This window comes from Topomyia yanbarensis, chromosome 3 (assembly GCF_030247195.1).
Source record: "Topomyia yanbarensis strain Yona2022 chromosome 3, ASM3024719v1, whole genome shotgun sequence".
NCBI classification, from domain to species: Eukaryota; Metazoa; Arthropoda; class Insecta; order Diptera; family Culicidae; genus Topomyia; species Topomyia yanbarensis.
In genome coordinates, this window is record NC_080672.1 from 156790281 (window position 1) to 156816050 (window position 25770).

At 35.8% G+C, this 25770-nt stretch overlaps 1 protein-coding gene across 3 annotated transcripts; it reads left to right on the forward strand.

Annotated features, from left to right (window-relative positions):
- The first annotated feature begins 5621 nt into the window (after positions 1–5621).
- LOC131692343 (uncharacterized) lies at positions 5622–23178 on the forward strand. 3 transcript variants are annotated; one of them, XR_009305963.1, is made up of 2 exons: positions 5622–5729; positions 5819–6025. XR_009305963.1 is itself a non-coding variant. In XM_058979328.1 (2 exons), exon 2 carries the CDS (start codon positions 10718–10720, stop codon positions 15767–15769), a length of 5052 nt encoding a protein of 1683 aa, XP_058835311.1. In that variant the 5' UTR covers positions 5629–5729; positions 10662–10717; the 3' UTR covers positions 15770–23178. The 3 variants fall into 3 exon arrangements, 2 of the variants coding, with proteins under 2 accessions (XP_058835311.1, XP_058835312.1); XM_058979328.1 differs by lacking the exon at positions 5819–6025 and adding an exon at positions 10662–23178 and having other exon boundaries at positions 5629–5729; XM_058979329.1 differs by lacking the exon at positions 5819–6025 and adding an exon at positions 10662–23178 and having other exon boundaries at positions 5629–5724.
- Positions 23179–25770: the final 2592 nt, after the last annotated feature.

Genomic DNA, 25770 nt, shown 5'->3' on the forward strand with positions numbered 1-25770 from the left:
AAAATACCAGTTACTCGATTAAATCGTTATATACCTCTTCCATGCTTCTTCGGATAGTTACCCAATTTAGACTAAAAAGGGCTCCATTACTGCCGATCCGTGAATGAGAATCTTATGCACGTTTGCAGGAAGTTGATACCATGAATACAAACTAACGCATATCCGTGTGTTTTCTCCACAAAATTCTTCGAAAGCAGCAGTATTAACTCTGCGTCCAGATGCCATGACCTGCAATATAGTACTGAAACGCTGGATGATACACTCTCTTTATTTTTGAAGAATCTGCCAAGTTTCCCGTATAGGACGTACCACTTCCCCTGACCGCGGTTTATCAACATGCAGTACCAGCTGTACCTTGAACATCTCATTGTTTCTTCCTCTTCAGCATTGACGCTCAATCGGTTCCACGAAGTATCACAGGATTAGCGAAGTATTTGAAGCGTAGCCTTATACGATTGATTGATAATACTTCTTTATGATTTTTGTTTGTTATAATTCGAAGGACGACATATATTCTTTGTATGTTGAATTATTTTCTTGCTCAGCCCGAGATGGTAATATTGAGTATACCTACCTAGCAGCCTCCGTCAGACAAAGGTTTTTATATTCTATCGAATGCAAAAAGTCAGTACATTCAACTGTAATCAAAGCCATCTGCGAATTTTTCGATTAAGGAAATTGCTTAAGGTGTAAGTTCAGCCAAAAATATTCCAAAATTGACAATATTTTTTGTTTCAAGATCTACAGCTTCATCATCGTCGCGAAAAATGTGTATTTTATTTGTTAGAACAACTTTGCAGAAGACCCTTTAAATATATAAAAATATCCGTTAAAAGTTATATTAGAAAAGCTGTTTTAAGGGGTCTATCGTAAATAACCTTACATAGCTCACTACCGCTGCTATGTACAGCTATAGTACCTTCAGCAAAGTTTTTTACAACAACATTTTCTAGAACTTTGCTGAAGACCGCAAGCTTCTAGCTAAATTATCAGAGGAAACAAATTTTCTATCTCACTTTTAGGAGAATTAATAACTCAATTCATTAGGTAAAAAGATGCGTCTATTTATATTTAGAAACTTCTTCGAATAAGTTTCATCTCCAAAACTAATGGTTCAGGAGTTATTGAATTTTGATCGTGTAAACGACGTTTTGAAACACTGTGTCATGCAAAATTTGATGTAAAACTAGTCTGGGAGCTGAGGAATTCCACGAAGATCCGTCCGAAAATCTCTAAAATCGTGACCGACCATCTTAGATTCTGATGAAACTAAACATTTTCCACAGTCAATAAGATTATTTTGACTCAAGCGCAATTTTTTAAGAAGGCGTAGACGTTTCTACGTGCCATAATTCCATTTTTTTTTCGATTACACTGAGAACGAGTTACAGGGAATGAATACTTTTGCACGAAAAAAGTATACACTGAAAAAAAATTTGTGTCATTTTTCACAAAAAGAAAAATGTATGATAAAAATTCAAATTGCAAAAAACCCATTTTTTCTAATATTTTATATTTTGGCAACAAAAACCTAAAGAGAAAAGAAACATTTTGAATGTAATTTCGCGATGGAGAAATTATCAGCAAAAAAGTTTTTCTAACAATAACTTTATATGTTTTTAAATTTCATACTAATTGACATACAAAACTGTAATTTTATTACAGAATATAATATAATTCTAAGTACCATTTTAATTCATGTAATTATTGCCTTTTTAAAAGTTATTCGCGTTACCCAATCATAAATTTTCAAAAGTCTAATGTTTATCGTTTTAAAGACATAAAAGAAGCTTTTTCAGTGTATTTGGATCATGGAGAAGCTTTAAATAATTTTTTTTTTCCTAACAACAAGTTTTGACAAATTTTTATAACTCATACTATTAGCAGTCAAAAGTAGAATTTTGTTTTTGAATCAAAATGTTTTAAATCAAAATGCTTATAACAAAAATTTAAGCCATTTGAAAGCTAAATGAAAACAACCAAAATATAATTCAACTATATAGTTTAATTATCAGATCCTATGGTTGAATAATATTTTGATTGGTGTTGTATAGCTTTCAAACGGTTTACAATATTGCCTTGATGTCAATGGGAAAGTTATAGGAAATGTTGTGGGCCTTACGAAAAACCAATTGTTGTTGATGGAGAAACGCGAATAACTTCTGAAAAGGTCGTAATAAAACAAAATAATTGTTTTGTTGAAACAAAATTTAAAATATCTCGAGAACTACTACATTTTAGAGAATTTTAGTTATAAGCATTTTGATTTAAAATGGCGTTTAGAATAATATTCAAAAATAAAATTTTTCTTTTGACTGAAAATAGTGTGAATAATAAAAAATTGTAAAAAGTTGTTGTTAGGAAAACTTTTTTATTAATAGCTTCTCCATGATCCAAATACACCGAAAAAGCTTCTTTTATGTCTTTAAAACGATAAACATTAGACTTTTGACAATTTATTATGGGGTAACGCGAATAACTTTTAAAAAGGACATAATTACACGAATTAATTGTTTTTATTGGAGCACAATTCCAAATATCTCGAAAACTATCGCATTTTGGAAGATAGTTGTTGAATATATTTTGATTTAAAATGACACTTAGAATTATATTCTGTAATAAAATTACAGTTTTGTATGTCAATTAGTATGAAATTTAAAAACATGTATAAAATTATTGTTAAAAAAACTTCTTTGCTGATAATTTGTCCATCATGAAATTACATTCAAAATGTTTCTTTTCTCGTTAGGTTTTTGTTGACAAAATATAAAAATATAGAAAAAATGGGTTTTTTGCAATTTGAATTTTTATCATAAATTTTTGTTTTTGTGAAAAATTACACAGCATTTTTTTTAGTGCATATTTTTTCGTGCAAAAGTATTCATTCCCTGTAACTCGTTCTCAAATAGTTTTACTGTATAAAATAGTGTAATCGATCAAAAATTTGAAATTATTGCAGGTAGTAACGTCTACGCCCTTTTGAAAAATTGCTCCTGTATCAGAATATTGCAATTGCCAGAGAAAATCATGAAACACAAATGTAAAGTTTCGGTCGGCCGGTTTCTCATGGAATCCCTCGGCACTTCTGCGAACAGCTCATCTGATCATTTAACATATGTGATGTTTATGTTTGTTTTGAAGGGGTGGTAAAAGTAGAATGAATTGTTTTAGAAATTATACGAATGTGTCCATACTCGGTATCATCAGACATTTTACGGCACAACAAAGCATTAATAAGTGCGACCCAATCAAGTCTTTATTCGATGTGGTGAAAATATGAACACAAATGTGGCGATAATTGAATTCATGCAGGCAGAATAGGCACACGGAAAAGAAAATTTATTCTCATTTATCCTAAATATTGTCTGATGTTTGTTAATTATGTATTATATAGAGGTGTACGAAATAGTTTACTGATTCTTTATTGTGTGAAAGGATATTGACAGCATCGCTCCAATTAAAAGTTACCGTAAACCGGGGTGACTTTTATCATCGGGGTGACTTTGATCACTCGAAGCTTTTTTCGTAGATCGCCTATTAAACCAGAATAGTCTATCGAATCATTTTAATATGAAATGAGTTTTACTCTAAACTTATAAAATACTGACTTGTTATACTTTTTGAGTATATTGTTCGGTTTTTGGGTACAAAAAATGCAAAAAACCGAAATTTACCTTATTTTTACGAAGCTTCATAAAGTGTCTATTTTTTATAAAACAACTAAATCTCAGATTTGAGCAAGAGTAATAATTTAAAAGTGAGTTTTTATTTTACTTTAGAGTGGGATGTGCTAAATTTACTTTTAAGGGTTTGTTAATTTTAATTACAATTTTTTGTGAAACTAGTTGACAATTATTTCAAATTATTTTAAGCCAAAATTCGCAATATTTTTTATTGTTCAACATTCCAACGTGTTAAACTGGATGAAACATTTTGTACATTGATAAAGCAATGAAATAAATTTTTTTAGCAGATGTAAGGGTTTTCAGAATCTTTTATTCTAGTTGGACACCAATTATACAATTTTAGTTACTCGAATTTTACAGTACATTGAGATACTTTGTATAATACCAATTAACATCTATGTAACTATGAGTATCTTTCCAAAATTAGTTTAAACAAACATTTCAATGAAAAACACTGACATCAATAACCTAATGTGGGTGAGCATTCAGGTTATCAAAGTCACCCCGGAATACGAAAACGAACTTCAACTTGAAATAATTTTTAGAAAAATAGCTGTAATCGGACAATTTTATGTAAAACCATCCAATCTTGTTCTCCATACATCAGTACATGTTTTAAAAATATTAAACTTGTAAAAAATGAGTTGCGTCTGAAAATATGTAATGATTACTTCGAAAAGTGATCAATGTCACCCCGGTTTACGGTTTTTAATTTGTAGAACGGACAGCTGCATAACAGGTTGAAAAAAGGATCATCACCCTATAATGCCGATTCAAAAAACCGACCTTTCCAGCAATGAGCGGAATTATTTTTCTCCAGCACTATGTGAAGAATGCACAACGACGAATCTTAAGCGGGAATGGCTAGTGGCTTATATCACCCAAACCATGCGCATGTCGATCCAAACGATATAGGGCGATGAGCTCATTTTCGCCATGTTTCTATTATCACCCTACCCATTTAAAGCCATTAATTAGAGCGGTGTCTGCCATCTTTGTTCTACGCATTGAATCAAATGGTAGTGCAACAATTGGGACATTCGATTCGAGTTTTCGTTACGCTCAAACACGAGCATTTCGCAGTTTTCAGGGCAATTGTGTTATTATCTTGGTTCTTTACCAAGGAACAGAGCTGTTAATGCCAATTTGTATGCAATCCATCGGTTGTAGACCGAGTGATTAATGAATTAATGAGGCGTCCTCCTTAATATGGTGAAAATAGGCTCTTTACCCTATAGACGGGAATTTCGAATGAATGTCTGAAATGTACAAACAACTATACAAACCAGCAGCGAAGAACAGATAATAGATTTGGTTACAATTCATTTTGTTCATTTGTAGGTTATCCATTTACGTTGAACGCTGCCTCCGTGTAGCGATCAGCTCAACATCATTCGATGCCTGGGCGAATAACGCGAATATGAACGATTGGCGAAAACTATATGCAGCTATGATTTGAGCACAGTGTAATCGATTTCTGCCGGCTCGCCGTGACTAATACTGAACCGATTAGTGCTGTAATTGTTTGAAATATGCGTAATGCCAGGAAATATGTCACTTTAGCGAAGAAAGTTGCAATAGGCGAAAAAGAATATTAAATATTAAATGTTGAGGTAAATTTCCGACCGGAACATTTGGGGTGTATCGTGGGTCCACAATTGAGGGAAACTATTTTTTTTTGTTTTATGCAATAGATTATCAATTTTATTCAATATAAGTGCAGGGGTTCCGATCACATTTAACTTTCCAGATTTAGATAAAATACTATCGTACAAAACATCTGTTTCTGCACCATTCTAATACGCCTATTTGTGTCGCTCTGGTACTGGTAATCTACCACAGTCTCAATGCTGAAATAGCTTAGTGTGCGCGTGATGTTATTATTTTTCAGTCCACACGGCTCGTCGGCTCTTGGACAAAGGAAACATTCGATAACAGCTTGGTTTGGTGGTTGGTTGTGCCGGCAGCTGAAGTAGTGTGATTTTGTGCTTCGCGAATAACTTTCGTAGTTGAAGCGACTTGGTTCTACATGCATTTGGTAAGGTAAGCTCAGATCGCATGCGTCTAAAATTATTCAGAATGAATCAGCCTGATAATTTCACAGTAATATTTTTTTTATTTATGAATTGCAGAAAGTGAACATACTGCAATGCAAACAAGTAGCGAATAGCAGTTTCGGATGAAGAACATTGCACGATGACTCATCGAAAGAAAAAATGACCTTCCAGCAAGCTTATTTACAAAAGGTGTTAGAATTTAAAAGCGATTCGAACTCAGTTTTTTGTGCTGTACTGGAATTGTAAAAAATATGAAGTTACGCATGTTCATGCACAGTTCTATACGTTTGGTTTATATTATTCATTTGCATCGTTCGTGGAGAGAGTTCCAACTAACGAAAACATTTTATTAGCCAATTCAATCTATGAATCCCCGGCTTGGTTCGAAAATAGTGTTTTAATTATGGTTTTCTATCAGTATGCCATTAATGGAACTGGTTGATTATATCAAAAGTAATTAGAGAAAAACTTTTTGTCACAGTCGACCATTTTCGGGCCAAACTTTCTATTGACGCTTGGCCATATGCAAGATATTGATAAGAGAAGCGAACCGCAAAGTGTTGTGTTGATAAAAAAGTGCACACTCATTGGAGACAGTCTATAGAATTTTCATTTTTGATTATGATTCCAATTGTTTCAAATGACTCGCTATCATTTCATCTATATGCTTACTATGAGTATCTTCAACAGCGTTTTACTTTCTATAGGAATTTCAAAGTAGAATTGGAACTGAAACAATCACATCACTAGGAGAGCGTTTTGTTTTACAATTTCGAACTGCTTTGTTTTAAATTTAAAATTGGTATACCCCGCCATTCTATTTGTTGCTTAAATTCACGGTGTCTTTTTTCACCAACTTCATGAAAAAAATCAGCATCTCTGAAACTTCAGGATATGAAAGAATAGACTATCTCCTTTCATTTGCAATCAATTTCAAAATAATCCGTCGGGGGGTCTAGAGCAACTTTTTTTGAAGATTTTTTCTTGAAAACATAGTTTTTATGTTGGAACTAGTTTATCTTTATGCCCCTAGATGGTGCGCTAGACATTCGAACAACATTACAAGTGAGAATCTGATAGATAATTTAATTGTCCACAACATTGTTAACAACTGAAAATCGATCTGAAATCCATCTGAAAAGTTAAAAGGAATTTTAAGGCATGAGAAGTCTCATCCTAAGTCGAAAATTATAATTTCAGCTTCTCTATCAGCTTCTTCGTATAAAAATCAGTTGTCATGAACTTCAACTGTTCTATTTGAACAAACTCAATGAAACTTTCATAAGTTTCATTGAGTTTGTTCAAACAATGGTGTCAACATCATTGCACTATCTGACGATTTTCATTGCAAGACTTTATTTCCTTGACAAATTACAAAAGTCATGCATCTATTTATTTTTAGGAGGTAACGGACGACTCTTGGAAGAATTATTTTGCAAAAGAAGATTTCCCCATACGAAATCCCATGTAAACTTTAAACCGTGGGCGCAAAAATATAGTTTCACCGATCGAGCTCAAAATTTGCAGAGTTGTTCTGGGAGCTAAATAGGATCCAAAAAGTTACTAGGGGCAAAATTTTATTTTTTTTTTCATATAACCGTGTCCCACTCTACTGATTTACAAACCATTAGGCCTCCTGTTAAACTAACTTAGACATAGCTTCGTCAAAATCGTAAACAACTTTTTCGGATGATTTCAGATCGATTTCCAGTTGTTAACAAAGTTGTAAACAATTAAATTATCTATCAGATGCTCACTTTTAATGTTGTTCGAATGTCTAAAGCACCATCTAGGGGCAGATATGTGAACTATTTCTACGTTTTCACGAAAAAAAACTTCAAAAAAAAGTTGCTCTGGATCCCCCGACGAATTATTTCGAAATTGGTTGCAAATGAAAGGGAATTGTCCATTCTTTCATATCCTGAAGTTTCAGAGTTGCTGATTTTGTTCTATCAAACACACCGTAAAATTAGAAACGTTTAGAACTGTGTTGTAGATACATATAGAGTATTCAGCACAGTCATTTATGCTGTATTTGTTCGAAGTAAAACTAAGTCAGGTCCTCACTCCAACTCCAAAATGTATGAATCGGTAGCGGTTAGGGTTGCAATCTCACTCAGGTTCGGACGAGCGTCGTCAGATGGTTTTATGTAATTTTAGTATTGCTATATGTAAGAAAATGATATTTATCACCGTGAAACTTACGTATCAAACCAGAGATTACATGCCATTTGGTGTAAAATTATACAGTGTATCCCAAATGTATAACTGTATACGTTCACCCTATTGTTTAGGATAACTTTTCTTTTATTCAAACTGCACCAAAATTTTTAAGATAGTTTCAAAGTTTAATCAATGATATTTCTTAAAATTTTGAAACTCTGGTGTGTTTTGTTCATTTGCTATGGTAGATTAAATTGAAAAAGTGGTGTCCTACATTTAAAATACGGTTTAAAAAAGTAATTCAGGTGATTATCTAGTATTGTTCAATCGAAGTCATTTTTGAATACAACCTTCATTCGCTTCGGCAATCAATCATTAGGATTTTCATTATTTCTTGAGCTTGTCCTAGAATGATCTGATTGTCTTCTTGAACTCTGCAACTGACGAATTTTGCTTCGCGTCGCCATACACACTTTGAACCTTCATATCCTAAAGATTTTCAATGAGGTTAAGGCCCGGTGAAATTGGTATTTGAATGACCTGAATGAATTATTACTTGATAAATACATGAATAAAGCGTTTGAGTGTTAAAATTGGCATTCTTACCTTCAGCGCGGGTGCAGAAAAAATAGGTTCGGGTTTTCTAAAGTATCGCTGTTGAGATTTCATCAACACGAGTTGAAACTCGTGCACCGCTGTAAATGGTGCAGACGGACTCGGTTGTGTTTTCTAAACCGAGACTCGGTTAAGGTTTTGGTTTCGTTCACTGCGTTTACGAATTCAAAACCGCAGACGGGGTGCCCCGCTTAGAGACCGTTCATAAACCACGTAGACCGAAATTTGAGAATTTTTAACCCCCCCCCCCCTTCCCCTAGTAGACCTTAGTAGACTTTTACCAACCCCCCCCCCCCTCCGCACAAAAAGTCTTTGTAGACTTTTAATAAAGCGTTCAGATTTATTTCAAGCTTTTTAAATATTAAAGAAAGGTTTTTCACATTGGTTTTTCGTCTATGACTGATCAAATCAATTAATACCAATTCAAGGTGCTTTCCAACGTTTGTGTAGCGGAATACTTCTTTTCAAGGTTAGTCACTCAAGTATATGTAAAAGATATATAGCTATAACTAGATCAAATTTTTGCCGAAGTGCGACCTACACCACTAAACACTTTTTGAGCTTTACTGGTGCATTCAAAATTGTTAAGTTATAAGAAACAATTACAAAATAATACTATCGATATGTAGACTAAAAGAATAAACCAAACATGCACACAAATTTCACTTTTCGTGAACAAATTTCAATAACCTAAGATAATAAGATAATCTAAGGTGCCTATTTGATTAAGGGAACGAAGCTATTCAAATCTATCCAAAAATATTTATTTTACTTACGTAATTAATAGCCATATCACCTGAGAGTATTATCGCATAGTATTATAATACTAGTATCAAATCCCGAATATTTTCGAAGATAAATATAGTAGAACCGAAAAATTTAACGGGTGTTTAAAGATTTTAAAATCAGAGTAAATGATTACAAGAGAAACTGATTAACTCGAGTAAACACTTTGTTGTAGAAGTTGTAGTTAAACCACCGAAATCAATAAATAAAAAAATATTCCACTTATTGTTAAAAATCGGGTGTTTTGTTGTTACAATGATGGTTTTATTGCTTAACTTTGACCATTTTTTAATTTTTTATGGTTCATGCATTTAATGGTCCATGCATGTATGCGAACTAGTGGTGTCTCAGCTGATTTCACAATCAAAATCTTCCGTCGAGAGGAATTTTGGGCGATCGTGTTTAGAACTGTCATTTTGTGTTATTCGTAGATCAAAACTATATCGAAATATACGCAAGAAACAACAACGCGTGAGGCTGTCAAAAAAAATCGTGGGTTCTTGGTTAAGTGGTCGCTTAACGAGTAGTTATCTCATTAGTGTACTAGCTTTGAAGTGTGTGCATAACAATAGACCGATATTTTGAATACAACTCTTTTTAATTAGTAATGTAATAAATACAACTCTTTGTAATTAGTAATACGAGAATAACAAAAAATAAAGGTCTACGTAGACTTTTTCAAAGACCCCACCTCCCCCCTCGTAGACAAACGGAGACTTTTGCTAGACCCCCCCGTCCCCCCTATGAGTCTACGTGGTTTATGAACGGCCCCTTATTTACATGTATTGCGATTTTAAGAACCGTACCGTTGCATGTACGCACCGGTTATTTTTCTTACCAACCTCTGTTGAAAAGTAAGTAGAGTCGGTCAACAAATAACTGAAACCTAGCCACTCAAAGAAAGCATTCCAACGTTTACACGTTTGGTTGGGCAAACTACCTTATTTCCATGTTTTAGTACAGCATGTTAATAACTACATGATAAATATGTACGATTTCCGAGTTAACACCCATGGGTTCAAACACCGAACTGCCCCTTGATATGTCCTAGATATGATTCGTGTGAAATTTTACAACCATCAAAACACCGTAAAATGCTATAAACAACCCATGAATAGATCAACAAATGGTTTCTATATGGGATCTACCGGACCATGGTGAACGTATTTTCACTGATGCCAAATCCCATGAGCTTGGATTTCTTCTTTGCTTGGCTTATATTTTGTTAAACTGTATAGACCCTGTGAGAATCTATGCTCGTATATATTCTATTCTAAACTTTACATTCTGCATTTCCATATTAATTGTAGTATTCGATTACATTTGTAAATCACATTTAATTTATCCATCGTAGACTCAGGAAAGTGAAGGCGACATAACCGATCCCCTTTGCGTTGGAGGACACTCAACATGGAAGAGGTAACGATGAACGAGCTTAAAATAGTACTGGACGTACAACGTATCATTTTGGCATGTAAAAGAAATGATATTAAGTTCCTGCAACACCTGGAACGATCTGACACATTGCAGCACTGTGAACCGACCGAGATTGACGAGGAGAGTCACAATGCGTTTTACTATGCCATACGTTCTGGAAATGTTGAGCTGCTTAAAACACTGATTGACAAGTGGCCAAGCCATGATTTTAGCAAACCGGACCGTGCACAACTGCTGGACAATCTCCTTTCAGATGCATATGAAGAATTGAAATTGAAGAACATGTCGCTCGGCGGAAAAATCGAGGAATTTGTGGAGGAAAGGCTTATTCACCTACGTTTCTATTCTGAAAAATTTGGCAACGATTCTGATAACGATGATATTAATGACCGAATAAACATGGTCATCGAAGATTTGGATCGATTGAACCAGGAATACTCTCCGAAGAACGTGGAAGTTGATGACAAATTTCTGTTCCTGTGCAGGATTATGGCACAAAATCTCCATGTTTTGAAAGGGCGGCTAAAATCAACGTACAACGTGCTGCCTTGGGAAGAGATGGAATTTTGTTTGTGTGCTTTTGTGTCGTCTCATACCAAACAACAGGAAATCAATTTTTTCTACAATGCGGTCCTGGACAAGACAAGATTATTAAAACATACGAAAATTTTCCTACGAGTCATAGAAAATATGAGACCACTCACAGGTCATGCTAAATGCATAAGTAAAACTGGTCGAAAACGCGTTGAAAACATCAAAGATATCCTAGATATAAATCAGGACTTCGAAGGACTCTATTCAGATTACGCTCAAATAAAAGATATGTACTCATTAGACCGAATCAAGTACTATGTTGAACTAGCTCTAACCGATGTAGAGAACGATAACTTGCACTGTCTTGCTGCCGAAAGAGCTCTGCATGTTATGGGTGAATACTTGAAAAACACTCCGTTATCTCCACATTTATCGGAGATAGTAAGTGACATGTTGCTTGTTAGTTTCCATAGGCATCAGAGAAAAACTATGATCGAATTACGTGATCATTTGTCACATGCAATAGTAGATAATAATTATATATACGAAAAACGCGCGGAAGCTCGTCGGTTGAAACTGAATTTTAGAGAGGGATTGAAGCAACTGGCTAATGTCATCCAAGATGTCATGCTCGATAGAAAACAACAAATGCTAATTATGGCACATAAACAACTAACCAATAATCAGCAGTCTGTATCAAAACAAGCCAAACTAGTTCGAATATTAAAGAACGCAGATTTGGAGTATTTTGATTTACAACGGTATAGCTCAAAAATAGATACTCTAACTGAAGACTTCATATCTAGCGTACATTTTTACGTGCCAGATTTAACGCATTATGAGAAAGGTTTAGTGGTCAAGATACAAGAAACTCTTGAATTGGCAAGAAAAAGTGTTTCTAATACTCCCACAAGATACGTTTCCTCATTAAAGTGTTTAATGAAGCGTTTTAATTCTTTTCCGGTTTTGCATGTAAAAGATTTGGTCACAAAAATCGGTATATATGCAAAATTATTTGATTCAGGTGATCTGTATGTCGATATAGATAAACTGGTCTGGAGTATTGAATCGAAACTTTCGTTATCCGCACGAAATGAAATATTTGAAATTTACGAGAAGCTTTTTAATATCGCAAAACTAAAAAATAATAAAATTGACTGTATTGAGAAATATAGGTATTCACTCAAACCAAAAACTAATCGAACTTGCCTCGACGATACCATAAATTCTCTTTTCGATCAGATCAAGGAGACAGCATGCTTTGGTGATAAAGAGAAACTACAATTTACGAAACATATAGAAAAGTTAAAGTGTGATTGCGAGAAACGTGCTGATAATCGTTCAACGTATGGAGAGTTTCTAAAAAAAGCGCAGAAATATCTCGACTTGGCAGATTTGAAATCATTTTATGAAAGTGTTACGAAGTTATTTTCGAAAATGAAGGAACCCATACCGAAAAAGATTGAAAGGGTTGTGAATGATATTAGGAAAGAAAAAGAATTGAAGTACACACAACATTTTCATGAACGATTAGAAATGTTGCAAAATTTAGTTTCAACAAATTGTACCCATACAGAAAAAATTAGGAATTCTGCTCTCGAAACTTTATTGCTTGACATTTTTGCATACTTGGAGGAAAAATTAACACTTTTAGATGCAGGTGCACGAAGTACCGCATCATGCTTAGACAAGAATGTTCCAATCCTGACTGGAAAGCAGATGCGCAATTTTTTGGCACATGGTAATGCCTTACCACGCATTGTATCTTCCAACCCATTAATAGCAGTTATTTGCAATGTTCGAGAGATACTTCAAAATAAAAGCACCTTACTAGAAAGTTGCGATTGCAAGAAAATTGCCCAGCCTAATTCGTCGTTCAAAGAATGGAAGCAGAGTGTTCGCAATAAAGTTGAGTCAATAACCAATCAACAACAGATGTTTGCAGCTGCAGAAGAAAACATTATTGAAAATGTGCTTAAATATATACAAATCGGAGCAGATAAAAGCGCAAAAGATTTTAATCATTGTAACATTCTGCACTATGCTGCCAGAGGTGATAGTATAAACATATTTGAATATTTTCACAATAAAGACTTGCTTGAGTTCAAAAACCATGAAGGTAACCAACCAATACACATTGCGGCTGAATGTGGCAGTTTGAAAGTTATAGAGTTTTTTATGCGGGAAACCACAGCAGGAAAATATAATTTAATCAATGCCAAACAAAAAAATGATTTCACACCATTGCACTTTGCTGCACGAAAGGGTCACATCGAAGTGGTTAACGCTTTACTAACTAAAGGTGCTAAAGTTGATGCTATTGACAATGAAAGTTGGACACCATTGCACTTCGCAGCGGTGAATGGTCACACAGAAGTGGTTGGCACTTTACTGAGCATAGGTGTCCCAATCGATGCTACAACTAATGGGGGTTTTACGTCATTGCACATTGCAGCAGAAAATGGCGTCACTGAAGTGGTTAACACTTTATTGACCGAAGGTGCTAAAGTCGATGCTACGCAAATTGATAGTTGGACACCATTGCACATTGCAGCGCTAAATGGTCACACAGCAGTGGTTCAGACTTTACTGGTTAAAGGTGCCAAAGTTGATGTAATAGAAATTGACAGTTGGACACCACTGCACTTTGCAGCACAAAATGGTCACACCGAAGTAGTTAACATTTTACTGACTTATTGCGCCTCCATCGATGCTACAACTAATAAGGGCTCTATGCCATTGCATATTGCAACACAAAATGGCCACACCGAAACAGTTCACATTTTACTGAGTAAAGGCGTTAAAGTCGATGCAACGGATACAGACCGTGTAACACCATTGCACTTTGCAGCAAATAATGGTCACACCGAAATAGTTAAAATTTTACTGGCTAATTGTGCCCCTATCAATGCTACAACTAATGAGGGCTCTACGCCATTGCACTTTGCTGCAAGAAATGGTTGCATCGAAGTGGTTAACACTTTAATGACTAAAGGTGCTAAAGTCGATGCAACGGATGCAGAAAATGTGACACCGTTGCACTTTGCAGCGAATAATGGTCACACGGAAATAGTTAACATATTACTAACTAAAGGTGCTCAAGTCGACGCTATAATTGATAAAGGTTTTTCGACATTACACATTGCAGCACAAAATGGTCACACCAAAGTGGTTCAAACTTTATTGACCAACGGTGCTACAATCCATGCTACAACTGCTAAAGGTTTTTCGATATTACACATTGCAGCAGAAAATGGTCACACCGAAATGGTTAACATTTTACTGGCCAAAGGTGCTAAAGTCGATGCAACGGATATAGGCAGTGTGACACCATTGCACATTGCAGCACAAAATGGCCACCCCGAAGTAGTGAACATTTTACTGACTAATTGTGCCTCCATCGATGCTACAACTATTGAGGGCTTTACGGCATTGCACTTTGCAGCAAAAAATGGGCACACCGAAGTGGTTAACACTTTACTGACTAAAGGTGCTAAAGTCGATGCTACAACTGATAAGGGTTTTTCAACATTACACATTGCAGCAGAAAATGGTCACACCGAAATGGTTGGCATTTTGCTGAACAAAGGTGCTAAAGTCAATGCAACGGATATAGACAGTGTGACACCATTGCACTTTGCTGCACAAAATGGCCATACCGAAGTAGTTAACATTTTACTGATCAATTGTGCCTCCATCGATGCTACTACTGCTAATGAAGGCACTGCGCCATTGCACATTGCAGTAAAAACAGGTCACACCGAAGTGGTTCACACTTTACTGACTAACGGTGCTAAAGTCGATGCAACGAATATAGACAGTGCAACACCATTGCACTTTGCAGCAAACTATGGTTACATCGAAGTAGTTAACATTTTACTGACTAAAGGTGCTAAAGTCGATGCAACGGATATAGCCAATGTGACACCATTGCACATTGCAGCACAAAAAGGTCAAACCGAAGTGGTTTACACTTTGCTGACAAAAGGTGCTAAAGTCGATGCAACGAATAAAGACAATGTGACACCATTGCACTTCGCAGCACAAAATGGCCACACCGAAGTAGTCAACATTTTACTGACTTATTGTGCCTCCATTGATGCTACAACTAATATGGGCTCTATGCCATTGCACATTGCAGCACAAAATGGCCACACCGAAGTAGTCAACATTTTACTGAGGAAAAGTGCTAAAGTTGACGCAACGGATATAGATAGTGTGACACCATTGCATTATGCAGCACAAAATGGGCACACCGAAATAGTTAACATGTTACTAACAAATGGTGCCAAAGTCGATGCAACGGATATAGACAATTGGACACCATTGCACATTGCAACACAAAATGGGCACTCCGAAGTAGTTAACATTTTACTGACTAATGGTGCCTGCATCGATGCTACAACTAATGACGGCTCAACGCCATTGAACTTAGCAGCACAAAATGGCCACACCGAACTGGTTAACATATTATTGACTAAATATACTTAAAAACTGAATAGTGATAATCAGAATAGTCGTGTGACTTCATACACTGTTGGGAACATTTGTTGAATGTCAATGCGTATAGCTTTCTGCATGTTACTATTTTTACGGGTTGTTCCACTTTTAACCCAATTGAGTAGCTGGGGGAGAGGGCTGGGTTGTAAACTACCTGGCAAATCCTGACAAAATTCGTAAAAAATGATTTCAAACGCTGATAGTTATATGGAAAGTGAAAAGTATTTACAAGGCTTTAAGAGGCAAACCGAGTTGAGTACAAACTGTGAAAGGAATTGAATAATGCCAATACTTAGGATTAACGATGGTAATTAATGAGGCGTGATCATATCTAATCCATATTTTCGGGCAGAGGCTGGTATGGTGTTTTTCATCAGCAAATTATCTTTAATGGCATCCAATAGCAAATTAAAGTACATTTCATTGAATGCATCAGCCATTTTGGTGTTGTAGAGGTATTTAGTACAGCCCCATGAAAACTGTTTGTTGCCTGCAGCTACCACCAAATGCCAGTAGCGCTAGCTACGTTCCAAATATTTAAAGTCTGTTCACATGAACTGTACATCTCTGTTTGAAAGTGGGATTCAGAATAACTAAATATTAACAACATATGAGAAAGCACGCTTTTTCTTGCATTGCTTCTTCTCTATAAAATCCGTACGTTTTTATCGCGTCAATACCGGTTAAGCACATCAAAATGAAGTTTGTTTGCTTTGGACAAGTTTCAGGTCGTGTTAACAACATTGGCTCGTAGCAATGTGAATGTTGCTTAAAGCGCGTTCGCTGTCATTTTTGGCAACTATCCGAGCCAGGAAGCCAGCTTATGTTGGCTTCACTCATTTTTCAAAGAAACGCCAAAACATTCACCCTCTTGATTTAGTAAGGTTACCATAAGTTAGCACCAGCCAGATACAAAAAAATCTAAAAGAGTTGACGTGTGACACGAATTGTGTGTGCTAATCAGTGAAGTTCGGAAAGTCTTCGCGAGGTTGAAATTTTTTTGGCTGGCCAGCTAATGTGGAATATAAGCGCAATCCTTTCATTTTAGGAAGAATAATAGACGAATCAATGTGGCATCTCAACTAATGGATAAATAAAGGCTTATCTACCCTATGTGCCCTTCATGCTCGATTTTTTAATCACAAATTGGAGAAAAAACGCACATTTGATTAAATATGACAGTTTAAGTACAAATGAAATATAAACACCGATGGTTCATAACCCAGCCATAAAGCAATTGAAAAAACGTCAAAAACAACAACACTTACAATCTCAACACGACATAAACAAATATAGGTATGCATAACACTCACATTTTCGGGACAAATCCAGCCATTTGGATATCACTTTACAAACAATCAAAAAACTTTTCGTGATCAATTGTCAGTACGACGTCTGCAGCTGACAACTGCAGACGTCGTACTGTACAACTGTACGCTTCTGTGTTAGGACAACAACTGGCTAGTGGTTAAATACAAACTCACACAAAGCGATACATTGAGGAGTTACTAGAACAAATTGCTGGCCAATAACCAACTTTTTTTTTGAATTTTCATTTAGTTATATTTTTTACATACCTAAAAGAATACTATATAATATGGCAAAATAAGGAGTATGTCGAAAATCGGACATCATCAGCAAGGTAGCAACTGCACAAAACATGAACAGTCTTTCCCGTCATGAACGAATCATACGGCTTGGGTCTACGAATCCGAATCGAGGGTCTGGATCCAAGTCTGTGCCTGGTTTAGATCGTGACCTGGTAAGGGGAAAAGGGGATATGCTAGATCCGGGAACCGGTCCGGATCCGGGAACAGGTCTGGATCCGGGACATGGTCTAGTTCTAAACTGAACATGTTCGGATCCATGGACTGGTACAAAGCACCACATCGATTTTAAAATTTTTATGTCCTATCCAACCTGCGAAAAAATCCGCAATTCGGAATTCTGGCAGAAATCCGCCAGAGTACCGGTTAGATTGACTCGATACTAATACTATCATAGAAATCGACCGACTTATCCTACATACGAACAGAGCCGAGGTTGACATATACTGCAAAAGTGTTTGGTTGTGTGATGCACATACGTGAACAGCTACCAATATTCGTCATTCTACCGTTCATTACCTTTGCGGTAATCAGGCATGGGAAAATTCACTCATTCGTTTGATTGCATCTGATAGCCATTCATCCTTGGTTCAGCCGCACACAATCATCATAGTGAGCATGGAGCAACGAACCATGAGAGAATGCGATGAATCCTCTCTCCACCACCATGTTTGTGCACTCCGAACGGTCAGCGAACGCACTATGTAAGTGAGTGGTTAAAAAAATACTTGAAACGAACCGAACGTCAGCAAACAGGCAGGACTTCAATTCTGGATGAATCAAAATTCGCTCACTCATCGAATGCATTTGTTGACTCATTCAGAGGGTTCCTTGTATGTAATTCCAATAATAAGTATGAGGCGCTATATAGGGTGAAGTGCCTATTTTCACCATACTAAGCAGGGGGTCTCACTATTTCATAAATTTCTTGTCCTACAATCAATGGAATGCGTGAAAATTGACATCAACAGCTTTGCTTCGTTGTTAAGAACCAAGATAATTACACAAATGCGCTGAAAACAGTGAAATACTCGTGTTTGAGCTCAACGAAAACTCGAATCGAGTGCCCCTATTGTTGTGCTACCATTTGACTCAATGTGTTGAACAAAGATGGCAGATTCTGCTCTAACCAACGGCTTCAAATGGGTGGCGCGATAATAGAAACATGGCGAAAATGGGCTCGTCACCCTATATCGTTTACGCAGAGCTGTAGGAATTAGATTTTTCTTTAAACTTCTTGTTCGGCTCGGAAGCATTTTGGTGATTATAAGCCGGGAAATTACATGAAAATATAGCACAGTTTGAATACTGTGTCTGTGACATATGACTTCTATAATAATCATTGCTTCATAGGCAAGGACTCGACGTCGCTTTTGGGAATGATTTGAGACAGTATCGTCGCATTCGGAAAGCGATAGAAATTGTTAAATTTAAAATTAATTCTTTTGAAAGGCTAACGCGATGTTTATATAAACAAATGCATTATACCGCTACGGAGCGTAATTTCCTCACCCTTCGTAGTAGCAATCGCACAGCTGTTTATTATAGTAAATTAAGAGTAAAAACGAAATTAAAGTTTGTTTTGCTATTGTTAAGATTATATTGATTTGTAGACAGAGCTGCGCTAAATAAATTTAAGTGTTGGATACGTTGTACATAAAAACGTATTGACTCCAAAAATACGTCTGTTGGACTTTTTTTTTCATAACTAGTTCGTAGAGATAATGACGGATATCAATATTTTTGTAATTATCTATGTTTTTGGAACGAGTTTGACGAGTTGGTTTTGAAATACCGTCATCGGTGATTACTTTACGCCAAAAATAGAACGTTTTGTACATTACACTCAAGAACTACGATCACGCAACTTCAAATTTGAAACTGTTCGATGTTTTACATATGGCACAAGTACCTCCAAAGTCATTGAAAAGAACTTTTGGAAAATCAAGATTGAACGTGAAATCTAAAGAGCTAAAATTGGCGTAAAGTCACCCCCAAGGGGGCTACTGTGCGCCAAAATTTTTTTTCACAAAATCATGTTAACTCCTTGATTTATTGTGATAGATTATGCTCGTTATTTATGTGTGAAAGCAAATGAATGTAGCGCTCGTAAAAATGAAAGGGTGTGTTCAAAAACTGCGTACCACGCATCCAATAACCTTGTTTTGGAGAGTCGATAAGTCCTACAATGAAAAAAGCAAGCCGAGAAAAGAAGCTCTACATGATATACTTGATATTGATGATATTGAGCCTTAAGAATTAGACCACCTTGTTCTAGTATTTTTCTAAAAGTAGTTTTAATTGTGTTACGGAGTGCAAAGGCTTTTCCAACAGAAACGTTTTAATGGTCAGGTCAGTTCATCCATCTTTTATGGCATATCCATTTATAATACGACGAATTTCGCGCCAACTTGAACAAATGTTGGGAACACCCTCTCAGATTTTAATGAAACTTTCTGTACATGAGAAATTTGTCACAAAAAGCCACTTTGCATACTTTGTTTTTCCAAAAATGATCCAGACAAGCTTTTGAGAAGGTCAAACTTTTTTAACCAATTTTTTTTTCAAATGGCTATTGTCTAAAAATGATAAATCCTACAAAAAAATGTTGTAGGAGTTATTTTCGCAAAATTAGTCATGAGTTGGGCACTTTCAAGAAAAAAAGTTATTTGAAACAAACTTTTCCTTGTCCAAACTGATTTTTAGTGTATTTTTATCGAAAATTAAACCAATGAAAGTCATAATCATCTCAGAATCCAATAAAACTCAGTTTGTCAAAAGATATTGTCCAATTTAGCAATTAAGGGTGTTTATACGCGATTAAAGAGTTTTTAAACTATATGGGGTTGGCTCGATCGGTAGTTACCGAAGAAGCTGGTTTCATTCCAGTAAACCACATTCAGAATTTAAGTTGGTTTCTGTCACAATTTCGAATCAAATAAAACAACCGATGGCGGCTCATTGCTTTATTTAAAACTGATTGTGGCTGATTTGTGGTGATTTGACTAGGATTTAATAGTATTTACAGGTATGTTCCGTTGGGATCATTTTAGATGTTTTGATGCATTTTTTTCAAATTTACCCTTTGGTCGTTATAACACCTCGTACACTATTTTTGAACTTTATAACCTTGAATGTCATGTGCGTCATGATATCCTAAGCCATTGTTTAATATTGTGGTTGTAGTTGAAAACTGGAAAATCGAACCAGACACAATCGTATTTTCTTTTGTTTTTAGCAATGGAACACACTACTCCCGACGTCGTGAATTAGAATTGAACAAAAGAGAAAAAAAATATCGCTGATAGGATTTTCCAGTTTTCAACTGTAACGATAATATTTTAACTGCACAAAAGATAGACAGATTAATGAATAGGGGAATCGGGGGCAAGTCCGACACCGTGGGTAAGCCCGACAGCTCATAACTTTTCCCAGATATCAAATTTTAAATCATACAATAATAACAGGATATGATTAGTACGATTATTTTGAGTATTTCGAGACACATATATGCCATATAGATTCATCCAACGTCACAAAATAAACAAAATATGCGAAAGCAAAGTTGATGCGCACTTGGATGTTATTTTTAGTTGAAACATTTTAAGGTTTTAACAGCACAAAAGTTTTGAAAATTACCAGTATTTTGCCACACATTCTAATCTATTCTGCCGGATTGTTGATCAACAGAGTTCCGAAAAATCATAACATGAACCGGATAGCTCACTACAAAAGGGTATGTCACTTCTAAGTGAATGAATCTTAGTAACAGGGGATATATTCTTCTTGCAGAACGGATCTTACTTCTTAGAATGGCTTCACAAGCGGTAATAAAGCTAGAAAAGATTAATGGGGAAAACCAAGTGTTGAACATTATTTATTCACACCACACATTCGTATGCTTTTCCTCTTGCTACGCGATGATATTCCAGAAAGCATGCATCTGCATCACACATACTCATATACACATAATTACACTTTATCACACATACATTACACATTTTTAATGAAAAAATTGGACAAAAAGAAAGCTAACAAGTATGTCGCTCTTCCCACTTCGGGGTGTCGGTCTTACCCGCAGCGTTTTTAAAATGTTATTTTTTCTCCTTTTGGCAAACAATAATTTTTAATGAATCCAATTTTTTGAAACAATGAAAAAAATATATCTTGTTAAGAACCATCTAAACAAGGATTATGCACAGAATATACAATTTTTGGAGCTTCATGGTAATTTGGAAAAATGATTGCGCTTAGGGTGTCGGACTTGCCCCCGGTTCCCCTACTGAAATAGTAAAAAGTACTTCAACATGATACAGAAAAAATAAAGTCAGTAACTTGTAGGATAACGCCGTTAAACGATAAGCTTGCGTATGTAAAAATTAAAAATCCTGCATCTTGAGCTATTTTACCTTTGCACTTCTTCCCATATATTACCTCTACAAAGGATAGAGAACCGATTGAACGATTAAATGATTGGATATGATGATTGAATCAAGATTAGACTCATCGAGGGGCTCGCAAACCAAAATAATAATATTCCAATCTGATTCACTCAAATCCAAACATCATTCTTAGAAAATATTGAGAGAATGAGAGGCTCTCCGACTTAGAATGAACGGGAGTCAATTGAGTGCCGCACAGCCGCTATCGCTAATGAGCTTTGCGACAAGCTCAGTGTATACTTCCTGGCGTTTACTTCGTGAGACAAACACAACGGTTGGTAGCATGAGATGTATCAGAAGATGAATACAGATGAATGAATTTCGAATGTATTTTTCCCATACCTGGCGGTAATATGGGCTTAATACAATTGCGTGGTTTGTTACCAAAAAGACCATAGAATCTTACCCAAAAGTAATTGGCGATTCCACGTTGAAAACGATCACAGATAGCGCTGGAAGTGTTGCTGATTTTATTTTGTTATGTCATAGTGCACATATTTTCTGTAAACAAAACAACTTTTAAAGAACATATCACTTTTAAATTTGTTGAGAATTGCTTACGAAAACGAGGAAAACTATCCTTGTATAATTTGATAGGTAAGGTTCTTACGAAAAGGGTGTAAAACATAGCGGTTTCTAAAATCATTCGCATTGCTATATGTGTGCGGTTTCGAAAATTAATTTGTTGAGCACCGTAGCCTCCGCAACATCATTTCCCGTTACTCCTAAGTCAAGCTAAACTTTCATGAGATGGTGTATATTCATGAAACTACACGGATCACACGAAAAAATAATATATTCGGCTAATTGGAAAGTATCAGCTTTGCATCATACACAACCGATCCATCTCTCTGATAGGCTTAACAGAATCTCCTACGTAGTCCAAAATATGAGGGAGCTTAACATTGGTACTAATTGGGTCTCCGTTTGCAGTTAAAACATTATTTATGAAAAGTATTTTTATAACCACCATAATACCCCTATTACATTCCGAAGAAATATTTGAGCCAAATAGTTTCAAATGGCTGTCATTTAAGAATAATTGCAAATAAAACTAAATTTCTTTCTCGTTTCATTCATATTTTGGCACTGGTGGGCCTTTTCCGAGAAGAAAATGAAGTTCTTGTTGCAAGCTACGACTCACTTGCGAGTGAAAAAAACAAACTGTACCACTTCACCAGTTTGTGAGCTGAATCATAAGTGTCGCGAGACTAATTTTAGTTTTGCCGCTAATCTCCAATAGAAACGTACCCGTCGGATTTTGGATGTCCTTAGGCTAAGAATAATAATAAAGATGGAAAACATCATGGTTTATCTCTTAAATTGTTAAAAATGGCCACATGTAACTGCAAAGTGTGAAAAATAAAATAATTATTGAGTAAAAAAAGTTTGTTTGTATCAGTCCTTGCTCGGTTTTCGCACGAGTAACACCTAGACAATAATGTCCGGGTGGTGCGATAAGTGGGACACGGTAGTGTTGGCATGGAAAACTTTACATAGACGAACACATTCGTGTATGCACAGCACGGTGAAAAGCACGCGATATACTTTGCACAATTGCAGGCAGTGAGGAAACGCAAAAAGTTCGAGTCGGGTAAACACGATGATTTTCAAAGTGGGTGGCTTTCAGTTTGATCACTGCAGAATGTGACGTGTGTGTGCTGCTTGTGAGTTTGCGTTAGGAATGGGACAATTAATTGATTTTTATGCTCTTGAGTGCGTTCGGTTAATGAGACACCAAATGTTTTGGTGGTTTGTATGTACGTAGGGTATTGAGCCTATTGGCACACACGTTTCAACTTTCGGATATATGTAATGCGTTGTTAGCACTAAGGCATGTTTCTGCATGTCTCAAGCACGGGCAAACTTAATTGGGTTTGCGTCTACTGAAAAGCGGTGGTGAGTTGAAGGTGTTGGGGGATGTGAAGGGTTGGGGGATGTGTTAAAGCAGTTTCAAAGTTGATTTTTGTTTTAAAATGGTTAAACTAAAGTGATCTTTGGTAGTCAACCTAAGAGTAATGTCATATGACTAAGAAAAAAAACATCGATTGGTTTTTATGACAGGTTGGCATGTGTTGGTATTTTATATCGTTCCAGCGTAGTATTGTATATAGGAGATTCAAAGCCAAACTGGGAAGGAAACAATCACAGTGCGTTTTGTTTTATTGCTTCAAACTTTAAAACTGGTATACGCTGCCGGGTTGCCATATTCACATATTTTTCTGTAATGTCACAGATTTTTTCCCAATTTTCAGTTTTGGGTCAATAATATAAAAACAAACATAATTTTGCGATTTTTCCATTACTCATCATTCTTCTAAGGAATCGTGCTTGTTTTAATTAAATTTTAGAAAGAGAATTCAATTTCGCATCCAACGGCCTACCCGAATAGAAATGCACAACAGTATTACAGCATTTTTTATTGTTACATTACAATGAAAAACAATTTTATTCTGGAAAATTTACAATTGGAAATATAATCACATTTGTTGTTTCTACATCCAATTTCATTGTAAAACCGAATTTTACATGGAAAAAGGGGGTCGTTAAGGGATGTAACAACGAAAAAAATGATCTTTTTCCATACATTCTGAAATCAAAAACATCGATTTACATTGTTTTTCCGTTGTAGATTTTGGAGGCATGAAGGACTGCGTAAGTACATTGATGTTACAAGAAAAGTTGCTGTTATGTTAACAAATAAAACTGTTGTAAATTCAACGTTCCTACGATCAATTTCGATATTACTTTCTGTTTGGGTATTTATCATCAAAGTCGGTTGAAAAATGGCAGTTATTGATTTTTTTCCAAATTATGAGCTTGCTGGCATGAACTCCTAAGGGGTTAGTGAAGTATTGTTTCGCACTATAAGATGCTAATTATATCTGCCGTTATTTTTTCCAAATTCTGCCATTTTCCAAACGATTTTAATCATAAATAGATCATTGGATGATGAATTAAAAGTTATCTCTAAATCTTTATTTAAATAAAGACGCTTCCTAATACAAATGTAGTGCAAATATCATATTTTTAATGAAAATATCGCACAATAATAGGTACTTTCATATTGTTGTCCCAAAACCGCATAGTGCTTTAGACATAAGTACATAACATAGCATATCGTTGGAAAGGTTATTTCTTCTTCTTTCCATTAAAGAATTTAAAATCTGTTGAAAAATGACCGCGTAGAAAATTTTTATGTGCTGAACATCTTGCAGATGGTTTTTTACTATAAATCAAGATTTTGCGGGTATATTAAGTTGATCAACAAATTACTTTACAAGTACATTCAATTTTTGCCTATCTCAATAGAAAGGTATTGCAATTGCTCTGAAAACAGACTTTTTAACGGAGGCCCGGAGGGCCGAGTGACATATACCATTCGATTCAGCTCGTCGAGTTCGGCAAATGTCTGTGTGTATGTATGTGTGTATGTATGTGTGTATGTGCGTCTGTGTGTAGACGCGAACACAATCTCACTCACTTTTCTCAGAGATGGCTGAACCGATTTTCACAAACTTAGTCCCAAATGAAAGGTGCAACATTCCCATAGGCTGCTATTGAATTTCTTATGGATCCGACTTCCGGTTCCGGAATTACAGGGTGATGAGTACGATCATGTAGAAAATGTTGATTTTAATAAATTCAGCAATGAATGTATAATAGTGAAATTTTTTCCAAAATGTGGCCACAACTGCTTCGATTTGTAGTACTAGATCACTAACAGCCATTCAAAGTCTTTTTGGTCACATTGGCCACCATCATCGGTTCCGGAAGCCCCGGCGGAAGTATCCAAATTCAGAATAACAGTCACATCCGTTTCTCGGAGATGGCTAGACCGAATTAACCAAACTTTGTCTCAAATGAAAGATGTTGCGTCCCCGTAAATGGCTATTCAATTTTATCCCGAACCGACTTCCGATTCCGGAGTTACGGGTTGTGG

Bases quoted from the DNA above. Each gene is read 5' to 3' on its own strand.
- LOC131692343 (XM_058979328.1), top strand. From the start codon at position 10,718: ATGGAAGAGGTAACGATGAACGAGCTTAAAATAGTACTGGACGTACAA.